The following is a 17,608-nucleotide window of genomic DNA, read 5'->3' as shown; positions in this document are numbered from 1 at the left end:
CATAATTTTCTTGGATTGTTTTTTTCCCCTTATTTGGGGGAAAAAAATTCTCTCTTATTTCATTTTCAAAGTCCTTTATAAGTTCTTCCAATATCTCTTCTTGTGCTTGGGATCATTTGATATTTCTCATCAAAAAAGTGACTTTTTTTTAGCTCTATTATTTTTCTCTGAATATGAACCCAGATCTTCTCCTCCCCATTGAAACTATCTAGGGTTGGGTCCTTTCTCCTTTGCTTACTCAATTTTTTAAATTTATTTAGTGTTTCATTTTGTTTTTAGTACCTATTAGTATAATCAAGTCATAGTCTTGTAGTGTGGGAAGCATGGGGGATTAATGGCAAAGGTGCCTTTCGCTCTGGTGGAAGGGGAAGAGTACAGGATGGGAGGCATCCCAGCAAGCCAGTAGCAAGTCTCACCTCAGCAAATCAGGGGGAGATCCTGAGCCCCAGGGGGAGCAGGCAAGTGCCAACACCAGGACCCCCTGAGTGCCTTGACACAGCTAGGGGAACTTGTAGATTCTAGCTTGAAAAACAACCACATGCACCGAAGGGTGTCCTCCAGCATTCAAACCTCCCTGTGCTTCAGCACAACTGCAGAAGGAACAGCTACAGGCAGGCATTCATTCTCCAGCAGCCAAACCTCTAGGTATTTCAGCACAACTACAAGAAGCACACATCTAGGAACCAAACTACAGGGAACACAACTCCAAGCAGGCAGGCATCATCCAGTAGCCAAACCTTCTAGTGCTTCAAAGCAGTCTAGGTGAGCAGGCATCTTCCAGGAGTCAAATCCCCCAACCCCAACCCTGAGAGATTCAGTGTTGCTGACCCCAGTTCAGAAACAAGTAAGGTGCCAACCTCTACAACCTTTAGCTAACAAAAACTTTTGCACCAGCACACAAAAGTCAGTGAACAGGTCCCTGGCCCCCAGAACAAGAAGTCTGGGTCAGTGTACCCTGTGCTCCAATAGGAAAACTCAACTTTCAAAGCTAGGAAATAGGCAAAGAACCTGAGCAAAAAGCAGAAACAGAAAATGACCACAGATTAAGCAGAAACAGACAATGACCACAGATTAAGCAGAAACAGACCAATGACCACAGTTTCTTACTATGGGGAAAGGGAAGATCAAAACAAGTCAGAAGAGGAAAACATTTCATATATGAAACTTCAAAGGGGAATATGAACTGGTCTCAAGGCCAAAAAACCTTCTTTTTTTGGGGGGGGAACTTTTTTGGAGAGGGGAAGGCAGGGCAAATGGGATTAAGCGATTTGCCTAACATCACATTGTTAATAAGTGTTACAGTCTGAGGCCAGATTGAACTCAGGTCCTCCTGACTCCAGGGCCAGTATTCACTGCGCCACCTAGCCGCCCCACCAAAAAGCCTTCTTGGAAGAGTGCAAGAAGGTTTTGAAAAGTCAAATAAGAGAGGAAGAAGAAAAACTGGGAAAAGAAATGAGAGGTATGCAAGAGAGTTAATAGCTTGGAAAAAGAAGGACAAAATTAACTGTGCGACTCTGTGAAAGTAGAATTGGTCAAATGGAAAAGGAGGCACAAAACCTTATGGAAGGGGCGGCCAGGTAGTGCAGTGAGTAAGATCACCAGCCCCAGAGTCAGGAGACCTGGGATTGGTTCTGGGCTTATACACTTAACACCCACACAAAATAACTGGCCATGTAACCTTGAGCAAGTTACTTAACCCCAATTGCTTTAAAAACAAAACAAAAAACCGTACTGAAGAGAACTCCTTAAAAAGTAAAATGGGTCAAAAAGAAAAGGAGATACAAAATCTAACTGAAGAAAAACATTCATTAAAAATTAGAATTTGGCATGCAAAAGCTATTGACTCTATGAGACATCAGTCAAAAGAAATAAAAAAGAATGAAAAAATAGAAGAAAACATAAAATATCTCATTGGAAAAACAACTGACCTGGAAAACAAATCCAGGAGAGATAATTATAAAATTCTTGGTCTACCTGAAAGCCAGGATGAAAAAAACAAAAAAGAGCCTGGACAGCATTTTCAAGAAATCAAGGAAAACTGCCCTGAGGTCCTAGAACCAGAGAGTAAAATAGCCCATGAAAGAATCCACAATCACCTCCTGAAATAGATTCCAAATTGAAAACACCAAGGAATATTGTAGCTAAATTCCAAAATTATCACATCAAAGAGAAAATACTACAAGCAGTCAGAAAGAAACAATTCGGGTTATCATGGAACCACAGTCAGGATCATGAAGGACCTACTTTGCAGCTTCTACATTGAAAGACCATAGGGAATGGAATACAATATTCCATAAGGCAAAGAAGCTTGGATTACAACCAAGGATCAACTACCCAGCAAAATTAAGAATATTTTTTCAGGGGAGGATATGGACATTAAATGAAATAGGGTACTTTCAAAACTTCTTGATGAAAAGACCAGTTATGAACAGAAAATGTGATCTTCAAACTCAACGGACACATAAAAAGGTAAACAGGAAAGAAAATAAAAAACATGTTGTTAAATAAGGGCAAACTGTTTACATCTCTACAAGGGAAAATGACATTGAGAAGGGGTATACATAGACAGAGGGCATGGGTTTTAGGTTGACAATAAAAAATAAGTTGATGATAAAAAAAATCTGGTGACATGTATGAAAATATTTATAGCAGCTTTTAATGGTGGCCAAAAACTGGAAAATGAGGGGATGTCCATCAGCTGGGGAATGGATGAACAAGTTGTGGTATATGAATGTAATGGAATACTATTGTGCTATAAGAAATGATAAGCAGGCAGACTTCAGAATAACCAGAAAAGGCTTATTATCAACTGATGTTGAGTGAAATGAGCAGATACAAGAGAACACAGTACACAGTAAGAGCCACACTGTGCAATGACTAACTTTGATAGACTCAGCTCTTCTTAGTAATGCAAGGATCTAAGACAACTCCAAAAGATTCATTATGGAAAATGCTATTCACATTCATAGAAAGAACTATGGAATCTGAATGTAGATTGAAGCATACTATTTGCTCTCTTTCTTTTTTTTGTTCTGTTTCTGTCTTGTGGTTTCTCCCATTCATTCTAATTTTTCTTTACAACATGACTAATGTGAAAATATGTTTAATAAGTATGTATATGTAGAACCTTTATCACATGGCATGCTATCTTAGGGAGGAGGGAAGGGGAGAAAATTTAAAACTAAAAAGCTTATGGAAGTGCATGTTGAAAATTAAAATTAAATAAATTAATGTAATAAAAAAAATCTATGTGGTGAAAAGAAATTGTACTTGAAGGGGAAAGGAGGAGGCAGAAAAGGATAAATTATATCACATGAAGAGGCACAAAGATCTATTAAAGTAGAGGGGAAGAAGGATAAGATGAGCATTGTTTGAACCTTACTCTCATCAGATTTGGTTCAAATAGGGAATAACATACTCAAGTACAGAAATTTAATTTACTTTATAGGAAATAGTAGGGGAAAAAGGAAAGAAAAGGGAGGGGTGGATAGAAGGGAGGGCAGTATGAGGGACAGGTAGTTGTCAAAAGGAAAACTCTAGTGAGGAGGGGAAGGGAGAAAGGAGAGAGAAAAACATAAAAATGGGCGGGGGTGAAATAGGATGGAGAGAAAGATAGAGAAATAACTAACAATGTGAATGAAATGAATACTCCCATAAAATGGAAGCAGTTAGCAGAGTGGACTAAAAAGTATACATACAACATGTAGTTTTTTTCAAAAAACACCTATGAAGCAGAGGAACACCCACAGAGTAAAGGTAAAAGGCTGGAGAAGAATATGTTTCAGCTGAAGTGAAAAAAGCAGGGTAGTCATCCTGATCTCAGACAAAGCAAAAGCAAAGAGATCTAACTGAAACAAATAAGGGAGGAAGCTACATTCTGCTAAAAGGTATCATAGACAATGAAGCAATACCATTACTAAACATATATGTACATATGTTAAAAACATATACTATATATACATATACTAAACATATATTGGCATAACATCCAAATTCTTAGAGGAGAAGTTTAAGGGAGTTGCAGGAAGAAATAAACAACAAAATTACACTAGTGGGGGACCTTAACCTCCCCCTCTCAACATTAGATAAATCTAACCATAAAATAAACAAGAAAGAAGTTAAGGAGTTGAATATAATTTTAGAAAAGTAGACCTCTGGAGAAAACTGAATGGGGATAGAAAGGAATATACCTTTTTCTCAGTGGTACATGACACCTACATAAAAACTGACCATGTACTAGGGCACAAAAACCTAACAATACAATGCAACATGCATAAATGTTAAATGTATCCTTTTCAGGTCATGATGCAATAAAATTACATATAATAAAGGGCCATAGAAAGATAAGACTAAAAATTAATTGGAAACTAAATAATCTAATCCTAAAGAATGAGAGGGTCAAACAACAAATCACAGAAACAATCAATAACTTCATCCAAAAGAAAGACAATAATGAGACAATATTCCAAAACTTATGGGATGGAGTGAAAGCAGTTCTTAGGGGGAGTTTTATATCTCCAAATGCTTACATGAATAAAATAGAGAAAAAGGAGATTCAAGAATTGGGCATGCAACTAAAAAAGTGAGAAAAAGAACAAATTAAAAATCCCTAATTAAATACCAAATTTTTAATTCTGAAACTCAAAGGACAGATTAATAAAACTGAAATTAAGAAAACTATTGAACTAATAAATAAAATGCAGAGCTGGTTTTACAGGAAAAAAAACTCCAATAATAAATTAGATAAACTTTGGTTAAATTGATTTAAAAAAAGAAGAGGGGTGGCTAGGTAGTGCATTGAATAGAGAGCAACCAGCCCTGGAATCAGGAGGACCTGGGTTCAAATCTGACCCCAGACACTTATCACAAAAACTAGCCCTGTGACCTTGGATAAGTCACTTAACCCCAATTGCCCTACCTTCCCCGCTTCAAAAAGAAAAAAAAATTGCCAATACAAAAAATGAAAATGGTGAATTTACCTATATTGAAGAGGTAATTAAAACAATAATAAAGATCTATTTTTGCCCAACTGTATGCCAATAAATCTGACAATCTTAGTGAAATCGATGACTATTTACAAAAATATAAAATGCCCAGATTAATAGAAGAGGAAACAAACTACTTAAACAACCCTATTTCAGAAAAAGATCCTGAATATGTCATCAATGAATTCCCTAAGAAAAAATCTCCAGGGCCAGATGGAGTCACAAATGAATAATATCAAATATTTAGAGAACAATTAATTCCAATATTATATAAACTATTTGGGAAAATAGGCAAAGAAGGAGTCCTACCAAATTCTTTTTATGATACAAATATACTGTGCTGATATTTAAACTGGGAAGAGTTAAAACAGAGAAAGAAAATTACAGACCAATTTCCCTAATGAATATAGTTGCAAACATTTTTTTTGGTCTTTTTGAAGGGGGTAGGGCAGGGCAGTTGGGGTTAAGTGACTTGCCCAAGGTCACACAGCTAGTAAATATTAAGTTTCTGAGGCCAGATTTGAATGGAGGTCCTCCTGACTCCAGGGCTGGTGCTCTATTCACTGCACAACCTAGCTGCCCCTAGTTGCAAACATTTTAAATGAAATATAAGCAAAGAGATTACAGCAACTTATTTTATGGATAATACACCATGATGAGGAAGGATTTACACCCAAAATGCAGGGCTGGTTTAGTATTAGGAAAACTATCAGTATAATTTACCATATCAATAACAAAGTCAACAAAAATCATACAATTATCTCAATAGATGCAGAAAAAGCATTTGACAAAGTACAATACCCATTCCTATGAAAAACACTAGAGAGCATAGGATAAATGGAGTCTTCCTTAAAATGATAAGTAGCATCTACCTAAAACCATCAGCATTATATGTAATGGGGATAAGCTAGAAGCATTTCCAGTAAGATCAGGGATGAAACAAGGACGTCCATTATCGCCACTGATATTCAATACTGTACTAGAAAAGTTAGATTTAGCAATGGGGGGGTGGGGGTGGCTAGGTGGTGCAGTGAATCGAGCACCGGCCCTGGAGTCAGGGGGACCTGAATTCAAATCTGGCCTCAGACACTTAACACTTAACTAGCCATGTGACCTTGGGCAAGTCACTTAACCCCAATTGCCCTGCCCTTCACCCCCCCCAAAAAAAGAAAAAAAAGTAGGAGATTTAGCAATAAGAGAATAAAAAGAAATTGAAGGAATTAGAATAGGCAAAGAAGAAACTAAGCTATCACTCTTTGCAGATGACAGGATAGTATACTTACAGAATCCTAGACAATCAAGTAAAAAACTACTTTAAATAATAAACAAATTTAGCAAAGTTTCAGGATATAAAATAAACTTACATAAATCATCAGTATTTCTATATATAATTAAAGCCCAACAAGCAAGAGATAGAGAAATTCCATTTAAAGTTACTGCAGCCATTATAAAATATTTGGGATTCTACCTGCCAAAACAAATCCAGGAACTATATGGATACAATTACAAAACACTTTTTAAACAAATAAAGTCAGATCTAAACAAGTGGGAAAATATCAGTTGCTCATGGGTAGGGCAAACTAATACAATAAAAATGACAATTCTAAGGGGCAGCTAGGTGGCACAGTGAATACAGTGCCAGCCCTGGAGTCAGGAGGACCCAAGTTCAAATCAGGCCTCAGACACCTAACACACACACACACACACAAAAACTACCCATGTGACCCTGGGCAAATCACTTAACCCCAACTGCTCTCCAAAAAGCAAAAAATAAAAATAAAAATTTTTTTAAATGACAATTTTACCTAAAATTAAATTACTTATTCAGTGCCATTCCAATAAAACTACTAAAAAATTATTTTATAGAGCTAGAAAAAAGCAATAATAAAACTCATCTGGAAGAACAAAAGGTCCAGAATATCAAGGGAATTAATAAAAAGAAATGCAAGGGAGGGCAGCCTAGCCACCAGATCTTAAATTGTATTATAAAGCAGCAATCATCAAAACTACTTAGTACTGCCTAAGAAATAAAGTGGTGGATCGGTTGAACAGGAAGATACAATAGTCAATGACTATAGTAATCTACTATATGATAAATCCAGACTCTGAGCTTCTGAGATAAGAACTCACTATTTAGCAAAAACTGCTGGGAAAACTGGAAAACAGTATGGCAGAAACTAGGCATAGACCAACATCCTACACTCTATACCAAATGTGAGAGGTAGCAAAGGGTTAAGCTTCCACAGAACTGTTAAAAATTACTGAAGTAAAAAAGTATTGATAATAAACTGAGAAACAGCAGGGAGGTTGCTTCCATAGCATTGCTAAGGCATTACTAAAGTAAGATAAAAGAAGGTGGCAGACAGCAGATGGATCCAACTAAGCAGAAAGCAGACAGCGGCCTTGGGACTCTCAGGCCAAGATAAGGACAGATCTGTGCTAAGCTGGTAAGGGGTCAGTACCTCTTGTATTATGTATATTATGCGAACCACCCAGTCTAAAATTAGAGCCTCATTAGAAATAATGTATAAATATGTATGATAATGGGACAGGCATACCCAAAAGAGAAGGAACCAATCCATCCTCTGAAGGGAGTGTCTGCACCAAACTAATGGCACAAAAATTGCTTTGCTTTTGTATCTGGCACTCCTCCTTCCTAAAGAATGGTAGAGTCCACTTCTGGCCAGGGGTGTTCAATTCCTCTAGGATTTCTCCTTAATAAGCTTTTTTTTTTTGCTCTTTGGAGGGCAGTTGGGGTTAAGTGACTTGCCCAAGGTCAAATGGCTATGTTTTGTGTTAAGTGTCTGAGGCCAGATCTGAACCCAGTTCCTCCTGACTCCAGGGCCGGTGCTCTATTCACTGTGCCACCTAGCCTCCCCATCCTTAATAAACTTCTTATGATACCCAGATTATTGGTATCATTTGAGTTTGAGTTTCTAACACAAGATAAAGTCAAAATGGGTATATGATTTAGATAAAAAGGTTGATACCATAAGCAAATTAGGGGAGCAAGGAATAGTTTTACCTGTCAGATTTATGGAGAACAGAAGAATTTATGACCAAATGAGATAAAGAACAATATGAAATGCAAAATGGATATTTTTATTAACATTAAATTGAAAAGTTTTTGTACAAAGTCAATGTAACCAAAATTAGAAGGGAAGCAGAAAACTGGGAAACAATTTTTACAACCAGTGTCTCTAATAAAAGTCCTCATTTCTAAAATACGTAGAGAACTGAGTCAAATTTATAAGAATACAAGTCATTTCCCCATTTGATAAATTGCCAAAGGATATGAAAAGGTTGTTTTCAGAGAAAAAAATTAAAGCTATCTAGAGTCATATGAAAAAATGTTCTAAATCACTACTGATTAGAGAAATGCAAATCAAAACAACTCTGAGGTACAATATCACACCTATCAGATTGGCTAACATGACAAAACAGGAAAATGATAAATGGTGGAGACAACGTGGGAAAATCTGAATGCACTGTTGGTGGAAGGGTGAACTGATCTAACCATTGTGGAGAGCAACTGGGAACTATGCCCAAAGGATTATAAAACTGTGCATACCCTTTGACCCAGCTATACCACTACTATGTTTGTATCCCAAAGAGATCATAAAAATGGGAAAAGGACCCACATGTACAAAAATAATTTATAGCAGTTCTTTTTGTTGTGGCCAAGAACTGGAAATTGAGGGTTTGTCCATCAATTGCGGAATGGCTGAACAAGTTGTAGTGTATGAATGTAATGGAATACTATTGTGCTATAAGCAATGATGAGCAGGCCGACTTCAGAATAACCAGGAAAGACTTATATGAACTGATGCTGAGTGAAGTGAGCAGAAACAAGAGAACATTGTACACAGTTAACAGCCACATCGTGGGATGACTAACTTTCCTAGACTTGACTCTTCTCAGTCAACTAAAACAACTCCAGAGGACTCATGATGGAAAATGCTGTCCACATTCAGAGAAATAACTATGAAGTCTGAATATAGATCGAAGCATGCTATTTCCTCTTTTTCTTTTTGTTTCTTCTTTCTTATGGTTCCTCCCAATGGTTCTAATACTTCTTTACAACATGACTACTGTGAAAATATGTTTAATATGAATGTATATGCAGAGCCTATATCAGATAGCATGCTGTCTTGGGGAGAGGGGAGGGGAGAGAGTGGGAAAAAATTCAAAATCTATCAACCATTCAAATTCAAAATCTATTCCATCAGCAGATGGAAGTGAATGTTGAAAACCAAAAATGAGTAAATAAATTTCTAAAAAGAAAAAAATGATCTAATTCTTTATTGATTAGAGAAATGCGAATTAAAACAACTCTGAGGTACCACCTCATACTTTTCAGATTGGCTAACATGACAGAAAATGAAAATGACAAATGCTGGAGGAGATATTGGAAAACGGGGACATTAATGCACTGTTGGGGGAGTTGTGAAATGATCCAACCATTCTGTAGAACAATTTGGAACTATGCCCAAAGGGCTATAAAATTGTGCATACCCTTTGATCCAGCAATACCACAACAAGATCTGTATCCCAAAGAGATGACTAAAAAAAGAAAGGGAAAAAGACCTATTTGTAAAAAAATATTTATAGCAGTCTTTTTTGTGGTGTTGAAGAATTAGAAACTGAGGGAATGTCCATCAATTAGAAAATGGCTGAACAAGTTGTGGTATATGTGTGTCATGGAATATTATTTTGCTATAAGAAATAACAAGCAGGATGATTTCAGAGAAACCTGAAAAGAGTTACATGAACTGATGAAGAGTAAAAGAAGCAGAGCCAAGAGATAACTGCACATAACAGCAATACTGTACAATGAACAACTGTGAATGACAGCTATTCTCAGCAATACAATGATCCAAGAAAATATCAAAAGAATCATGATGAAAAATGCTATCTACCCTCAGAGAAAGAACTGATGGCATCTGAATACAGACTGGAGCATACTATTTTTCACTTTCCTTCCTTTTATGAACTTTTTTGGCTCAAATTTTCTTCCACAAAATGACTAATATGGAAATGTTCTACATGGTTGCACATGTATAAGTGATAGCAGATTGCTTACTTTCTTAGGGAAGGGGAGGGGAGGGAAGGTAGGATGGAATTTGGAAAATATGGGAAAATCCAAGAAAAGGTCACCATGAGTCATTTTCAAGTCCAGGTGAGAACAGGGAGACCATTCTGAAGACACTGGGCTCTAGCCAGGACTGCTATGTAGGAAGCATTCTAGTACAGGGAGAGGCTGTATACCAGGGCAAGCGGAGGTCCCAGACTTATACAAGGGCACCCCAAAACCCATACTGAGGCACTGCATGGGGACAGGTGTCAAAGGGCAGCTTTTTTGCCTGCTATACAGTTCTGGGTCACAGATTCAGGGGAACTAAGGAGAGGACCTGCACTCTCCTCCAAATTCCCTGCCCAGTGGCCTCTGGCCATAGGGGGTGGACCAAGAGTGGAGCAGGTTCAGAATCAAGTAGCAGGAGCAGCATGGCTCAAATCCCAGAAGCAGAACAGGGTCTCAGTTTCATCTTCCAGCCTAGATTGGCGCCTATAGAGGAATAACCAGGGTAGAAATCCCAGGCCAAAGAGAAACCTGCAATTCTGTCGCTCAAACCAGAAGAGCTTCTGAGCTGGCTGATAATGGCCGAATCTACTTATTGTTGCTCAGATCCAAACCCAGGTCAAGGACTTGTAATCTCAGACCAGGGAATGGCAATCAAATTTTACCCTATATCAGACTTTGAGAGGTCTGAAAGTTTGGAGTCCCCAGTTTAAGTTGCCCCTAAGATACAGGAACAGCGCAACACTCAATATAGCACAACACACCTCCCTTTACCACCACCACCCGAATTACAACAAGAGAAATTTGGAAAGACATAGATGAATTAATGCAGAGTGAAGTCAACAGAACAAGGAAAACAATGTATACAACAACAGCAATATGGTAAAGATAAACAGCTTTGAAAAACTTAGGATCGACCATTGTAATGCCCAACTATGATTTCAGAAACCTGATGATAGAACATGCTATCTATTTCCCGACAGAGAAAAGATTCAAGAGTACAGAATGGGATATATATTTTTTATGTATTTTTGCATATATTTGCATATGTTTTGTACTAAACATGTTTCTAACGAGGGCTTTATTTTTCTTTCATTCTAATTGAGTGGATATGGGGAGCTGAGGTGAAAGTGAGAGAAAGAAGAGTTTTGCTCAATGAAAAAATATATAATTAACAAAAATTAACAGGGAAGTAAAGTTAGAACAGGGATAATGGACTGGTAGAACAGAGAGGGGTCAGAGGTTATGATAAGGTTAAAAAGCAAGCAGCTCTGAAATTCAATTAAGGTGGAATAGGACAGGAAAGGACATTGTGAGCAATGAGGGAAAATTGAGAGTTCATAATTTTGAAGATGAAGTAGTTTTGGCATGATATTGAGATCCAAAAGATGACCACCCTGGATAGCTAGGATGAAGATAGCTTGATTGGGGATGGGGGGGAACAGGGAAGAAGGGGGGAAAGAGCATTAGATTTAGATTTATCTCTATTCCTATAAGATAGAGGTAAAGGGAGTTGAAAAAATGAAGCCAGGGTATAAATGGTAGGGTCATCAGAATGAAAACTGAAGTTGTCAAAGATAACAAAAGTGGTTAAAATGTAAAAGAACCATAGCACAGTACTAAATGAACCAAGGAAAATGAGAGTATCTTGAGATTATCCTGCCACTAGATGACAGAGATAAAGATCAGAACAGAAGAAAATGAGATTTGAGTCAGTGCTGGGAAGTGAAAGGAAGAAAAAGATGTCAAGGATGCGAGCATGTGTGTGTGACTGAGATTATTGATGATGCAGAGAGAAACAGTACAATAAAGGTATGAACGACATCAATTAGGTGACAATAAGTTGGAATTTGCTCACTCTATAAGAAAGTGGGAGTACTAAATCAGTAAAAGTTTATAGAATAAACTAGCCCTTAAACACAATTTAGAACAGTGTTGTGACAAGCCTTCACAGAACACCTTCATCACTATCACCTCTCCCAGATGACTGATCTCATTATTGTTACCTATTTTTAAAAATTCTAATGTTCTGAAAATTGCCTAAATGAACAGCCTATATAGGGCAGCTAGGTGGCAGAGCAGATAAGAGTTCCAGGCTGGAATCTGTAAGACTCATCTTCCTGAGTTCAAATCTGGCTTCAGACACTTACTAGCTGTGTGACCCTGGGAAAGTCACTTAACCCCATTTGCTTCAGTTTCCTCATCTATAAAATAAGCTGGAGAAGGAAATGGCAAACCACTCCAGGATCTCTGTCAAGAAAACCCCAAATGGGTCCACAAAGAGTCAGATATAACTAAAAATGGCTCATCAACAACATTTCATATATGTGGTAATTAAATATTAATCAGAATACCTCTAGCCATCCTGAACAAATAGGATTTTACTCCACTAAAAGCATTCCCTAAATCAGTTTTTTCACTTAAGATTTTAAAAGAAAAAGAAACCCAAACCTTAGAAACAAAAGTTTAAGAAACAGAAATGTGACATTTCCAAAAACTACTCACATCACTAATTTACCTTGAAATATTTCCTTCTCATTCGAGTCATATTCATTAACATAACTCCAGAATTTATTCCAGTTTTTCCATAGTATGGATGTCTGGCAAAGCGATTATACCAACCAATCCGAGGTTCTTCATGTTCTGGTGCCATGGCAGCAATTTGTGTGGAGTTAAATTTCTTTAGCAATGACCAAATATCATCAACGGGGCGTAAAAAAAGAATATCAGTGTCAACATATAGTAGTGAGTCAACTTCTTTCAGGATTAACTGTAAAGAAAGATATTCAAAAAATTAATTACAACTCCCCTTTGCCTGGGGAAAAAATACACTCTTTCATCATATATATATTTCAATTATATATTTATATTAGCTTTAAAAAAATGAAAATTTGTCTTTCACAAGTTTAATTTTTTCAAAATCTGATTTTTTTCTACCCTAACCACCTACTACATATGTAATATTATTATAACCTTTTTATTTTAAATGTAGTAATTCTCAACAAAAACAAGTATTTTTAACAATTGTCTACATCAGTGTTCCAAATTTGTGGGAAGGTTGATAACAGTAAAAAAAAAAAAATGTAAGCAGTATCACTGACCCAGAGCTGGAAAGGACCTCAGAAGAGGCCAGTTAATCTAACTCCCTCACTTTACAAATATGGAAACTGAGGTCCAAGGAGGTTAAAGTAACTTCTCCAAGGTTATACTGGTAGTAAGTAACTGAGATTGAATCTGAACTCAGGTCTTCTCATACCTGTTTTTCAGATGAAGACTCTATAACTCATTTGGAATGACTGGGTTATATAAATACCCACCCAAAACAGGGCATCTTCCCCCTTTGCTTTTCTGTTACCCTCTCCCCCTGGTCTGGGGTGAGCAGGACCCATCCAGGAAGTTTCACTGCTCATAGGGGTTCGATGAGATGGAAGCCACTAACTCTATCCCTTCTGGTGATATTAAGGACCATTAAACTTTACCATTTACTGTCCAGACAGTCATTTAACAGGACCTTTGGGCCTCATCATCTGTGCTACCTAAACACCCTTGGGAATTCTGAACTTTGCTATTCATTCTTCAGTTAAACTTTCTCTTGTGTACCATCTTCCCCAACCAAGAGTATGAGGTATGTCCTTGAAAGCAGACTATATTCTGCTTTTTCTATTTCTGTCCCCAGAGGTAAGCACAATGTTTGCCATGCAGAAAAATTATTTCAGCTTAATAAATGCTTTTTCTTTCATTCATTCATCATTCAATCATGTAATCTATAACTGCTATGTATTAGTTGCTAATAATCTAAAGAATGAGAAAGAAAAACTAAACTACTAATTTATTAAATTACTAAATTTACTAAAATAAATTATTCAATTTAGAAAATAAAGATCAAAGGCTGATTTATCATCACATTCTAGACTTTAAAAAATAACCATTTCTTCAACTGTAAAATGAGAATACTTGTACTAATACTTCATATACAATTTGTGAGGAAATTCCCTTAACAAAACTTTAAAAAGATGCAGAAGCAGTTGGGGGTTTACTGAGCTGTTCATAATCCTAATTTTCATTTTGATTTTTTATTTAAAAAATTCCATTTTGGGGGGGAGAGGGAAAGGTGAAAGGTCACACAGCTAGTAAGTATGTCAAATGTCTGAGGCTGGATTTGAACACAGGTCCTCCTAACTCCAGTGCCTGTGCTCTATTCACTGAGCCACCTAGCTACCCTGAAAATATCTATTTTTAAACTGTGATATGCTGCTAAGTATTTGTTTAAAGACTGTTACCTACTCAGTCAACTGGAAACAAAGAGCATAAAGGTTAAGGCTGAAGAGAGAGCAACCAGAAATTAATACAATCATGTCGGCATTTCTGGAGTCCCTTTGATAGAATGTTTTTCCCAAAGATTAGTACTTTTCATCTCATTATCTGAGAACTAAAGGATCTTTAGGCAAGGACTGTCAATCAGTAAAGTACAGATTATTTTACACCTATCTGGTTATATAAGGCCAGAGTTAAAATGAATATAAAAGACAAACCCAACAAGTTTTAAGGAATGATGTTCTTGATATAAGTTATCTCTAGGACATAAAATAGATGACATCAGTAGAAGAATTTTATACAAGAACCACTTGAACTATTAAAAAGTGAGAAAGGGTGGGGCAGCTAGGTGGCCCAGTGAATAGATCGCTGGCTCTGGAGTCAGGAGGACCTGAGTTCAAATACGGCCTCAGATATTTAATACAAAATTAGCTGTGTGACCTTGGGCAAGTCACTTAACTCCAATTGTCCTGCCTTCCACCTTCAAAAAACAATAAATGAATGAATGAATAAATAAATAAATTTTTGAGGGTGGGAGAGGGGAACAGATGTGACAGAAAATAATTAATTTAAGCCAATTTTAAAGCAATACAAAGAATAGAAGTTGTAAAAAAAAATTCTAGTATAAAATTAAGTGAATTTATGCCAATCACTTTGCAACAAAACACTTCTCAAAACTTTGAGGAAGCCTTTTACTACTTCCAAACTCTTAATTTATATTCCTCTTGATGAATGGGAAGAGCAAGGGAGGGCATGGGAAGAAGTCTGAAAAGGGATGAGAAAGATCAAGACTAGGTAGGCCAACTTGTTAGTCATATTTTGTCAATGGAATAGACTTTGATCCTCACATGTTTATTATGTTAATACTTTCAATTATGAAATCAGAAAGAAATGGAATTTCTCATTTTATAGACACAAACACACATACACACACACTCTGTGTGGTAACCCTATTTTCTACATCAATATCAGTTTACATGGTCTGACAAAGGCCTCTTTTAAAAAGCACTTTCTTTTCTTGATCCTAAGACCTATGGTTGGCATAATCATATGCTTTTCTGAGGTACAGATTTTCTTAAATTTTTGCTACTTTAGTATTTGGTGCATATGGCAAACCATCAATGCCTAGTCATAGTCAACTCTAATCCAGAGTCAATTTGCTGAATGCCTTCCTGTATGTCTCTTTTTACATGGTATAAATGAAGCACATGGTATTAAATGAAGCACATATGCTATCCTTTGCTTTCTATTTTTTTCTTCTCTTTTCAAAGATTAGGTTTCCTTATCTCATTCAGGTTGGAAGTACAGGAGCTTCTCAAAGGACAGGTTCCACTCTAATCTACACAAGACCTTTGACATTGCTTATTTTTGACCTAGGTCAGATGCCACCTTAGGCAACTTGGTTCCCTCCCCACCAACCCTGCTCTTGGGGACTCGCCATATTAATGTTAAACATAGTAAGGTCACCTGACTGACAGCCTCCAGAAGATCAGAACTGCTGAGTGCAAGAGATCCACCAGCCGCAGTTTCCCCAAGAGTAAGGATTACAGGCATGCATGACTAACCAGGGTCCACTGCTTTCCCTAAACAAAACCCTATCTCCTTTAACATCACTGCAATGATATCCTTGATTCTGCTTAAAATCACAGAATCGCAAATTTGTAGCTAGAAGAGATCTTTACAAGTTCAACTCCGTCATTTTGCAGATGAGTAAACTGAGGCCAAGTGAGTTTCTCCTATACAATTCTCTAGTTGTTAATTATACTGCTGTCTACTCACATGCACCTAATTTCCAATACTGAAATAACAATGAAAAATATACTTAGATCAAAAAAATTGCTTATGAACAGTTTTTTAGCATTGTTTCTTTTAAGAACTTACTGGTAAGAACAATCTTTGTGAAGCACATGGTTTAAAGAGTTTTTTCCATTCTGCTGCATTCTCAGTTGGAAAAGTTATTGGATAGATAGCATAATTAAATGTCTGTAGAAGCTGCCAGTCGTTGAGCTAAGATAAAAACAACAGCACCAAAGGGGAAAAAAAAGTTTAGAACTGTTTTTTTTTTAAATCAGATCAATGAATCAACAAGCATTTATCAAGCACCAAGTTTATACAAGACACTATGCTAGGCACTAGAAACATAAAGACAAAAGTAAAGCAGTTCAATATCAAACCACCTCAAATGAATCTATCTATACTTTTCAAGGAGCTAGAGAGGTAATTTTTTTAAAAAAAATTTATCATTTATGTTATTTTATTTTGTAGAAATTAAACTATAATTCTCTACTGCTTGTTTTTATTCAATTTCTTAATGTTACACTATCCATAAAACATTAATGAAGAATGTAAGCAAATGTTTTGTTAGTATGTGATTTTTGATATGCAATAAGTTTATACTCAATATCCATTTACAAGTAGTAAAAAAGAAAATTACCAATTTTTGAAGAATAAGAATACAGTAAAATATACCTAAGACAAACTACTCTATACACAATTAGCAAACATTTATTAAGCACCAGTATGCACATGGCACTATGCTAGGTGTGAGGGATACAAAGACAAAACTGAAACTATCCTTGCCCTCAAGGAGTTTACATTCTATTGGGAGGGCAGGTAGAGACAACATATAAAAACATAAGTATTTGTAACATAAGTGGAACTGGCAGGCGGAGATATCAGAAAAGATTTCATGTAAAAGATGGTGATTAAGAAGTACAATCCAGGCATGAAGGACAGCAGGTGCAAAAGCATGGAGATGGGAAAAGTTGAATTGTGTGTAGAACCAGGAAAAAGGTCAGTTTGGCTAGACTGTGAGGATAGGAAAATAGTATAATAAGGCTGGAAAAATTAATTGGGCCAGATTGTGAAATGTTTTAAAAGCTCTCACCCTACGGGAGAGTAGGAGAGAAGGGGTTAAGAGGGGATGATGGAAGGGAGGGCAGGCTGGGGGGCAGGGAAGTTGGAAGCACCCACTTTTGAAAAGGGACAGGATCAAAGTAGAGAATAGAACAAGTGGGAGGTGGGATAGAAGGGAAGGAAATATAGTCAGTCTTTTACAATGTATCTACTATGTTAATGTTTTGCATTAGCTACACATGTACAACCTATACTGAACTGCTTATCTTCCCAGTAAGGGTGGGTGACAAGGGAGGAAGGGAATGAATCTGGAATTCAAAGTTTTAAAATCAAATGTTTAAAACTATATATATATATATATGTAATTAATACT

General features: G+C 36.7%; 1 protein-coding gene across 2 annotated transcripts in view; it reads right to left on the bottom strand.

The window, feature by feature from the left end:
• GXYLT1 (glucoside xylosyltransferase 1) overlaps positions 1–17,608 on the bottom strand; it is an 86,363-nt gene that overhangs the window by 20,089 nt on the left and 48,666 nt on the right. For both annotated transcript variants that reach the window (XM_069094218.1, XM_069094219.1), the window contains 2 exons: positions 16,261–16,386; positions 12,584–12,835 (listed from right to left, as the gene is read on the bottom strand). In XM_069094218.1, the coding sequence (XP_068950319.1) occupies positions 12,584–12,835; positions 16,261–16,386 (378 nt within the window). The remainder of the gene's footprint in view (positions 1–12,583; positions 12,836–16,260; positions 16,387–17,608) is intronic.

Source organism: Petaurus breviceps, unplaced genomic scaffold (assembly GCF_028583685.1).
Source record: "Petaurus breviceps papuanus isolate PSGF00001 unplaced genomic scaffold, PetGlider_PUasm1.0 216, whole genome shotgun sequence".
Lineage (NCBI taxonomy): Eukaryota > Metazoa > Chordata > Mammalia > Diprotodontia > Petauridae > Petaurus > Petaurus breviceps.
This window is presented reverse-complemented; position numbering and strand designations above follow the sequence as displayed.